The 9,503-nt window shown below is 36.8% G+C and overlaps 1 protein-coding gene across 1 annotated transcript; it reads right to left on the bottom strand.

Annotated features, from left to right (window-relative positions):
* Positions 1-257: 257 nt before the first annotated feature.
* LOC148911555 (uncharacterized) lies at positions 258-7,540 on the bottom strand. The gene is made up of 7 exons (XM_089029096.1): positions 7,241-7,540; positions 6,667-6,712; positions 5,820-6,011; positions 5,353-5,422; positions 4,883-5,179; positions 2,600-2,859; positions 258-2,385 (listed from the first exon to the last, which is right to left on the bottom strand). Exons 1-7 carry the CDS (start codon positions 7,529-7,531, stop codon positions 2,159-2,161), a joined length of 1,383 nt encoding a protein of 460 aa, XP_088885222.1. The 5' UTR covers positions 7,532-7,540; the 3' UTR covers positions 258-2,158.
* Between the last annotated feature and the right edge of the window lie 1,963 nt (positions 7,541-9,503).

The raw sequence follows: 9,503 nt of genomic DNA on the forward strand, positions 1-9,503 counted from the left end.
TCTAATTAACGTACTTCCCATGTGCCATTTCGGTCTCAGCTTTTATGTTTTATGTTTCTCGAACCCGACAACGATTCTTCAATTGAGTGTATACATAAGAGGGGCATAATATAGGGGAATTATATAGGAAAAAAAGGCGCGCGCGAAAAAAAATGGTCTAGTCCACTCTTTATCGATGTCTTTAATCTTTCGTATTACGGATGTCATTATCTTGACCTCGAATTTTAAAAAAAAATTATTAGGTTTTTCCCATTTTATTTTCACCGTTCACTTTAAACTAAATTGGGCTCCCTGTGAAACGGCGTGACAAACTCTGTTTTCGGCGCGTTTGCATGTCAAGCTAGACAGGCTACTTCCCTGCCATGTAAGCAAAAAACACAGAGAAAAACTCGACATTTATAAAGTTTTATAGTTCCAGGAAGACTATTGGTTTTGAAGCAAAGTTATTATTGAATTTTTACTTTACAGCAGAAAGGAATTTCTGAAATATTTGGTACGTAATAAGATGATTTTTAGATTGAAAAATTCCAAAATAAAAGACTTTCATGATGAAGAGACCCATTTCCGAGACCCATTCACAGAAAACATTTAGCCAGACGCCTATGCTCTTTCTAGTGTTCACATTTTCGCTTTTTAGATTTCTTCGTCTAACAATGCAAAACATGAAGCCATTTTGGATTGCAAAGAAGAAAAGCTTAAGGTTTACAAGCTTTGCTTGGCAACTGAACTACCAATCATAATCTAGCAATTAATCCACGCGAATTACGGAAAAAAGCGATCCTTCATTAGCCAATCACTATCTAGTAATTTTGCCCTGTTTGTGATAAATCAAGGAAATACTAGCTCACATATCTCTTTGGAATATACTAGGTTCAAGTTTTCTGTTGCTTAGGATTAACCCCGATTTTGTGTAGAATATTCATGCGTCACAGTGAATTCGAAAATAATCTATATTTAGCAGATACATAGAGGATATTACATGGGCGCGCGGAGATACGAAATTTATCTTCGAGTGTTGAAAAGATCTCTCACAAGTGAGCGCAGCGAACGAGTGAGAGATTTTCAACACGAGAAGATAAATTTCGTATCTCCAAGCGCCCATGTAATATTCTGTTTATTATATAATTATCAATGAAAGTATGTTTTGGCTTTTTCAGGCAATTCTTTTCGTGTATTTTCGAATAGCCATCGCAATGGTGTTATTTTCACACGTGAAAATAACATGTTATTTTCACGTGTGAAGATATCAATTTTTCGAAATAGAGAAAAATAGATATTTCATTGTTAATTATATAATAAAATGCTATCTCTCATCAACACTTGGGTGCAACAGTGTATGTTTTACCAGGGTGCTAATGGGGTCAGTAGTTAATGACAATTGGCCAAAAATAGTAGTTAACTGACAAATAACCTAAACTTCATTGTTAAAAGTTAACTGATATTTCATTAGTTTGGTTAATATTATGGAGAGCGCATGATTATTACAGTTACCTGACATTCGGCCTAAAAATGAGTAGTTAACTAACAATTGCATGGGTATACCCCCATTGACACCCTCTTTTGCGATCTATAGAATTCCCACCAATAAAAGCTTAGCATTATTGGGTAATTAGCATATAAACTTCTTGCTTCTCCTTCTCCCTCACACCTATTTGCTGCATGCCTTTTAATAGACTTCTCTGATGATACGGCGGCCATCTTGCCAGGGGGCAAGACAAAACAAAGATGACGGATAACATATAAAGTTTTGTGTGTTTGTCTTTGTGTTATGGGCAAAGGTGATCGATATGTGTTGTCTTAGTTCATCTTTTGTTGTATTCTCTTGTGTTGAAATGCTAATATGAATCGACATCATTACTGTATCCAAGCTTTATTTCCCCCGGGACGACGATAAAACCTTGCTATCTAAGATGGCCACCGTATCATCCAAGCAAGTAGTCCATTGTGTGGTTCTTTCTATGTTTCTGTGATCCAGTCAAGTCCGTACACGACATGCACGTTTTCTGGTACATCCGTTCATTAAATTGATAATACTTTGCGTTGAAAAGAATGAAAATCCCAAAAATTAATGTTAAGAAGTTGTGAAGGTCACAGCAAAATTCAAATGGCTCAATGAAACTTCGATGGCATAACAGTCATTCTTTGGTATGCAGTGAACTTAGGGGAATGGTTTCCTACAAACATAAGAACTCAAATCTTTACAGATTTTGATCATCCACTTGCCGTCCCCTGCTACTGCGGCACACCTTGGCCAATAAGAGGTAGGACTATCTTCAAACTGAAGTGGTGGTACCATGGTTTTGGTGTTGGTCCCATCACTCCACTTGAAGGTGCTGGTATCATTCATGGCATTGAGACCAATCCACAAACCTTTTTGTTCATAATCTATAGACACAGTAATAATAATAGGTTAGACATGCATGTGTGGGAAGAAGTTTTGAGCGCATAATATGGCTAGATATTTTAAAAAGTAAAGAAATATTTTTACTTTTTTAAAATTTATTTTTTACTTTTTTTCAATTAATTTAATAAGAAACAACTTTTGCTTTATAAGAGTTCATTCCTCAACATTCAAGACAAGTAAAAAACAAACACTTACTCATGGCTGCCTGTATCTCCTGATCAGTCATACTGTTATTGAAGACCATCAAATGACTCATGTGACCATGGAATGCATTGTTAGAATAGACGTGAGGCAAGGCAGTCCCCAAAACTCCAAGGTGATAGGTTGTCTGGGTCGTAGGTAGGATAGGCACATAATTCCTATTAACCTTCTGTGTCCCGTTCGCTGTAATCCTGACCTTAGCTACTGTCTTGTTCCAAGTGACAGCGATGTGATTCCAAGCGCTCAAGTCAACACTAATCAATCAATTACAACAGGAAAGCTGGTTAGTACCCTAATTTATAAAGAAGGTTCAAAGCCTATGAATAATGATAATAATAATAATAATAATAATAATAATAATAATAATATTAATAAGAATATTAATAAGAATATTAATAAGAATAATAATATTTGCTAGAGCAGACTGATTATTTTGGTAGCTTTCGCTGATGTGGCCCCGTTTTCATTCACACACGACCACTATATTTACTACATTTACTACCACTACATTTACACGAAAAATGGTTTGTATAAAACTTATTTTACATAGATGTTAATATATCTATGAGAGGACCACTGTAATTGGCATACGTGTAGTGGATTCCCAGCCATCGTACGGCCTAAAAGCGGATCTCCCATTAAGCACATGGATCCCAATTTAAATTTAAAAAAAATAAAATAAAATAAAATCGGGGAAAAAATCTTCAAGAAAAAAAAAAAAAAAAAAAAAGAAAACAGAAAGTGAAAAAAGGAAATTGAAATGCACTACATCGTTTTCTTCGCACGAGTCCTTGTTTTCGGCCTTACTACTCTCACACTTAGGATTTTGTCACATGTACACAACCCACTACCCACCACCCCAGGGGCTTGTTAACATACGATAGTTGGTTATAAACTACCGAATTATTGAAAATTTTGGTATAAGCCGACTAAAGGGCGACTATATTTTGTGATATGTGCTCCTTTTTATATGTCATCCAGCATTCAAATAAATTACCTATAGAAACATTAAAACTTTCGAGAGTAAGTCTTTGATAAATTGTCGATTTGTCAAAGGAATCTGCTTTTTCGAGAAGCAAACAAATATACGATTGTTGCCTAATAAACAAACACATGAATTCTTGAAAAATACTTCTAGATCAATCTTTGACTACGTAAAAACGGTTTTGTTGTTGTTGTTGTTGTCGTTATGTTCACATTTGTCCTAAATCAATGTTTTTTGTGCATTTACGAGTCTGGCTTGCGAAGCGTTTTGCTTTGGCATCAAGCAGGATCCCAGTGGTGTGTACACGGACGTCAAAAATCAAGTCGAAAGGCTACCATTTACATTTCATTACAGCATGAGCGATATGCGATTTCGACATTAAATTGTTATCAATATAAAGGCCAAGTAGTTTATGGCAGTTCACGTTTTTTAAAACTGCGTTTCTGTTTTTGTCTTGTGCAAATGGTTAGAGTTTCAGTTTTGTCCTTGTTTATTACCAAACGGTTAGCTTGAAGCCATTAATGGATTGAGGTCAAAACAAGGCTATCGGGTTGAGCTTTGAAGAGTTCAATAAGAAAATTCACAAATCTTCGAGAGATCACAATATTTTGATTGATATCTTTGAAATACTAAGTATTATTTCGTCTTTCTAACTATGGTCAAATACTATATAGTTTTGGATGTATGAACAGATTTTTGAAGGCCGAAAGCAAGGAATTCGATCGGCATTTGCCACCGAACAAAGTTCGTAATTTGCCTCTGAAAAGCCACTGAGAAAGAACACTCCAGTTGGCACAATTTCTTACAATTGTAGATATAACCTCAAAAGTAAATGTTTTTTTTTAAAACCACGTGGAGGACAGGGGTTTGTTTGAAGTCAGTATCTGTCACAAAGTGCCATTTACCGTAGAAAAGTATCACACCTAGAGCAGATGGGGTCCTAAAAGCACCTAAACTAGATAGTACCCTGGGTGAAAGAACATACCTAACATCGACAGTCATCACATCAATACCACCCTTCTTCTTAAATACTACTGAGTTTAGTTTCAAGAACAACTATAACGAACAAATTCACGGAACCGCCATGGGACTGGCCAATATCCGTTGTAGTTACAAATCTTGTCATGGAGGGGCTAGAATTTGAATCGCCAAAAACATGTGTTAACACTGCACGAGTTTACCGCCGCTACAAACCAAACCTGATTTTATGGATGGTAACCTCGTGAGTTTCAGGGTTTTCATATTTACAAATCCACTATTGCTTGGGTCGAGTTTGTTACATATTTACTTACTTTGCCCAAGCAGCATCCACTGTATCTCCCTCCTCTTTCTTTACCCTTAAACATACAGCTTCACTTCCGACTCTAGACAAAGTCAAGTAAAACCTCTCTTGACCGTCACTCCAATCACTGTATACCTCTTCCAATTGTACAATACTCTGGTTGGCAGGTTTGAACCACAACATGAACGTGTATCCCTCGGGACTCATCACGACTGCCGGAACTTCTGCGTAGCCTTTGAACCCAGGAAAGTAAAGTGCTTTTTCTCCATCGACCACTTCGTACCTTGGAGATGGGGCTCCCTTCAGCCTATAGGACAATAAAAATGGCTTAGTTCACAGCCTGCTATAGCGATCACATTTTGTGGTCCAAATGAATACCTAAAGGCTCTTACGCCTAATTTCAAAACCTGTGTAGTGCTATCTATGATATTAATATATACAGAGAGCTATTTGTTTGTTTGTTGTTGGTTCGTTACTTACACGACGTCTCCATCGGTTCCATCAAGTACCCAGTATTTCAACAACCCTGGTAAATCATTCCCTGGTAGTGCTGGAAAACAAACGTTTTGAATCATAGCATATTTCATTTCACAAATCATGATGTAATGGCAAGTCATTCATTCGTTTGGTTAATAAAGGCTTTGCATCATCACGTGAGGTAGTAATGACAGTTGGTAGGAAGAATCGAATCTGCTTTACATGAAAATCTGGTAGGTTGGTCAGTCAGTTGGTTGGTAGGTTGGACAGTCAGTTGGTTGGTAGGTTGGACAGTCAGTTGGTTGGTAGGTTGGACAGTCAGTTGGTTGGTAGGTTGGACAGTCAGTTGGTTGGTAGGTTGGACAGTCAGTTGGTTGGTAGGTTGGACAATTGGAATTCTGGATAGGTTGGTTAGTGGGGTGCTCGGTCGGTCGCTTGCTTGGCTGGTTAGTTTTCAAAAATTCAAATACCTATCTTATTGCCTTTTGACGTCATACTTTTTAAAAACAAATCAATAATAAAGAGATTTTCATAATTTGTTTTTATAGAAGCTAGATCAGCTCCTTGGGACTGACAGTGGGCTCGTGCATCGATCCAGGTTTTGTTTTCATGGATTATCTTCACAGCAGCATCATTAATGCGATACCATCCTCCACCCAAATCTGAATGAACAATGACAACAACGTCACACGTCACCAAAATACTAGGCATGCGCAAGCATAGTAGACCGCTGGTCATTTTATAGGTGCATATGATGGTTTGCAAATTTACGATATTTCAGTTTCCCAATTCTTTGTCATTAAAATGCCTCTGTGTTTGGGGTTTCCTGCAACAAAAGATTTCCTGTCCAAAATACATTTATGAATGATATGTTTTTCCAATAGGTTACTTTGTTTATCGAAGCATTGTTATTTTATGAAATTTAAATTAAAAAATTCGAATGCATTTTTCCGTTCCATCTTGTCATTGAGAAACTTTGACCCCCTTTTTGCAAAGGCCTTGGTCAAGATTGTCTAGTGATTGGTCAAGATTGTCTAGTTACACATAGAGAGAATCTGGAGTCTCATATTAATTTGTTCCATGTTTTCCTGCATAATTAATTATCCTAACGTTTTATTGTGTTTACATAGCCTGATACAAAGAAAGATCTCGAACTCTGTGTTAAGATCGCCAACAATTTGATTCACACATCAGCTCTCGACTTCTCGCAAACATACCAACAACCTTGGTGATACTTACTCCATGCATGAGAACTTGGAATGATTTTTTATAATTAATGTAAATTAGCCACAAGTGTTAGAAACTTATGTCACTTACCTTCTTTGATGAGTGTACATCCATTTCTGTCACATTCTTTCGTGTTCTAACAGAAATGAGTAGTTTTAAGAATAATAACGACAATAAGTATGAAAACTCACTCTCTTTCTCCATGCCTGGAGACTGAACAATGTGTATTTGCGGTGTGATGATAGCATTTACAGTAAAAATGTATGGGACAAAAACAAAAATGTAATTTTGCCTCCAAAATCCCTTCAGCGTCACAGCTCAATGATCCTTTTCTCCAGAAAAATGCATTATTTCCTCAGATCCCAAGATCAATTTTATGAAATCTTCAATATCAAGCGATTATAAGCTACACTTTTTGTGGCTAGACGATCTGAATCCTCATTTCCTTGCACCCCAAAAATTTGAATTAAAAGGGGGTCATTGTTATTATTTCTACACAAAATGTTATGGCATATATTCCGTTCTCCTCATAAGATGTATATAAATCTGCCGCAATACCAGAGCTACCATTTTTCGTTTACAGGATATTATGCAAAATATGTCACGTGACCTGTTTGTTCAATAAAACATAGGCATAGGCATAAAAATAAATTATTGAACTCACTCCCATCTGGTGGTACTGGGATCCCTGTGTTGGTACCAGGCTCCCTGGACTCGCTTTCTTGCTGGAGTTGTTCAGATCACATTCAAACATCCCAAAACTGTTGACACGAACATTGATGGAGAAGCAATTCATGATCCATACGCATTTATCCCAGCACAACTCGACATATGGCGTGGTCATGGTTGATATCACGTGGTCTTTGAATTCTACATCTTGTTCTTTGACAAAGCTGTACTTTTCACATGCGTGAACGATGCAAATGTGCATCAGCAATAATATGACTCGCTGCATGACTTGCTTTTTGATGCTATGAAATGAAGAAATTTTAGTATTGGGTTAAAATGATTTTTCATGCTACAAATGCAAGGCTAATTAGAAATTTATCAGAATTTACACTCGATGATTATAATGTTCAATATAATATTTGCGGCAAATATTAAACTAAACAAGTTCAAATATCCCGTGTGTATCGATATCCTGTGTCCTTGTACATTTTATTGTTCGTTATTTCCCATAGTGCTGTGCGTGTTAACTGCGTCAATGTGCTTGAGGTGGGACATTTCGTCATGTAGTGTATGTGTCATTCATTCGTTGAGTTTTATCATGTTAAAGAGTTTCCTCCTTGGGCACAATTACGATCTTTAGATTCCCGTGTACATTGTAATATTTTCCATTCTTTGTTGTTCAGGTTTGAACAATTTTCATAATCAGTTACGGGATTTACTTGGTTAAATAAAGTGCTAAATTAATCGATCTCATGTGATTTGTGCCTCGTGTGGAAACCGACATTTGTCAACTCGACCTTTCATATTCCTTAATGTAGCCAAATACACTATGAATATGACCTATGATATGAATAATTTCTGCAATATATTTTAGGCTGAGAAATTACATCACAATGGCATAATGCTAACCAAATCTACGAGGATTGTGGAATTTGAAAAATATATATACAAAATATTTGGCTCGAGGTGATGCCGCACAAATGACCGAGAGCCAAATATTTTCCCGTATGGCCCGACCTAACTCAGTCAATAAGCAATTTATCATATGACCCTAAATAAAAAAATATATCTTAAAAGCTGCAAATTATGTCAATACGGTCGCAGGTTTCGAGCATAACCGTACGGATTCGTACGGCCCTGCTCACGCCATTTTCCCGAAGGTTTTTTTTACGGGTCATATGATAATTAGTATTATCAAAGCAGGGCCGTACGGCTTTGAGCGAGCCCGTACGGCCTTGAGAACTTATTTTCGTGTGAAAATCTTTTTACTTCGTAAATGAACTAGGGTACAAATAATTTGCTTTACTACTATAAAATTTATTCGTTTATTCGAGAATATGTTTGTAAGATTGTAAAATAGCCAACTAACTTTCTGTGTCTCCATAAACTTTTGACAATCTTCGCGTCCCTTAGTTTGTTCACATCAAGTTTTATATCGGAAACTCTTCACTTCTCGACGTCCAGCCGCAAATGAAGAGAGTTTTGCATTTTGTCCCGTGAACGGCTTCGCGCGCTGTGTCCAACCCCCCCTCTCCCTGGCAGATGTGACACTTGCTCGCTCACTCATGAAGATGTTAGCAGATAATTAAACGTTTATCAATAGTCTTACCTCATCTGCTTACGAGTGTAACAGGAAACATACTTCATACAAACAGCACGAACTTCTAATGCAGGTATGAAATCTGAAATGTTCGATGAGAAATGATTCTTCGGACACTCGCACATAGCCTTACTAGTCCGGGAGCCTATGTAAGATTTCCAGCTTCCGTGGGAATTTTGTAATTAAAGCAAGCGACTAGCTTCCCTAGTTGTGTAGAGGGACCCCTAATTTGTAAGAAAAAAGATGTTGCCAGTTTTGCAACCTACACCGACGCCTTTTAGGGGATGTCGGTATTAAAAAGTGACGTCATGGGACCTGCATGAAAACAAGGCTGGCCTTTAAAATTTTTATAATCGTAGTAAATAAGGACAAAACTTCAAGGAACCGAGATGGAATACAATATATACCATATTATTTGCATGAAAATAGTTTGAGAGTAGTTACAAAGTTAGCTGCACGGATTAAGTTTTGATTCAACATTAAAGTAAATTATCTAAAGACATATTAAGTTTATTCAAAGAAAGTCTTCTTTGGTTTGCCGATAAATAGGAACCGATAGAAGGCGAAAGAAACTGTTTCTTCTTGAAAGTAAAAATATACGATAGTTTGTTAAAAAAACCTGAATATTAATTCTAATTGTATATTCATAATGCTAATG

The sequence above is a fragment of the Actinia tenebrosa genome, unplaced genomic scaffold (genome assembly GCF_029948245.1).
Source record: "Actinia tenebrosa isolate PJP-AT-01 unplaced genomic scaffold, QUT_ActTen_1.0 PGA_scaffold13__45_contigs__length_12533684, whole genome shotgun sequence".
Lineage (NCBI taxonomy): Eukaryota > Metazoa > Cnidaria > Anthozoa > Actiniaria > Actiniidae > Actinia > Actinia tenebrosa.

Coding starts and splice junctions, on each gene's coding strand:
- LOC148911555 (XM_089029096.1), bottom strand. CDS start 7,531: ATGCAGCGAGTCATATTATTGCTGATGCACATTTGCATCGTTCACGCA. Junction 6,012..6,666: donor ATGTACACTCATCAAAGAAG/GTAAGTGACATA, acceptor TTGTTCATTCAG/ATTTGGGTGGAGGATGGTAT. Junction 2,386..2,599: donor GGAGATACAGGCAGCCATGA/GTAAGTGTTTGT, acceptor CTGTGTCTATAG/ATTATGAACAAAAAGGTTTG.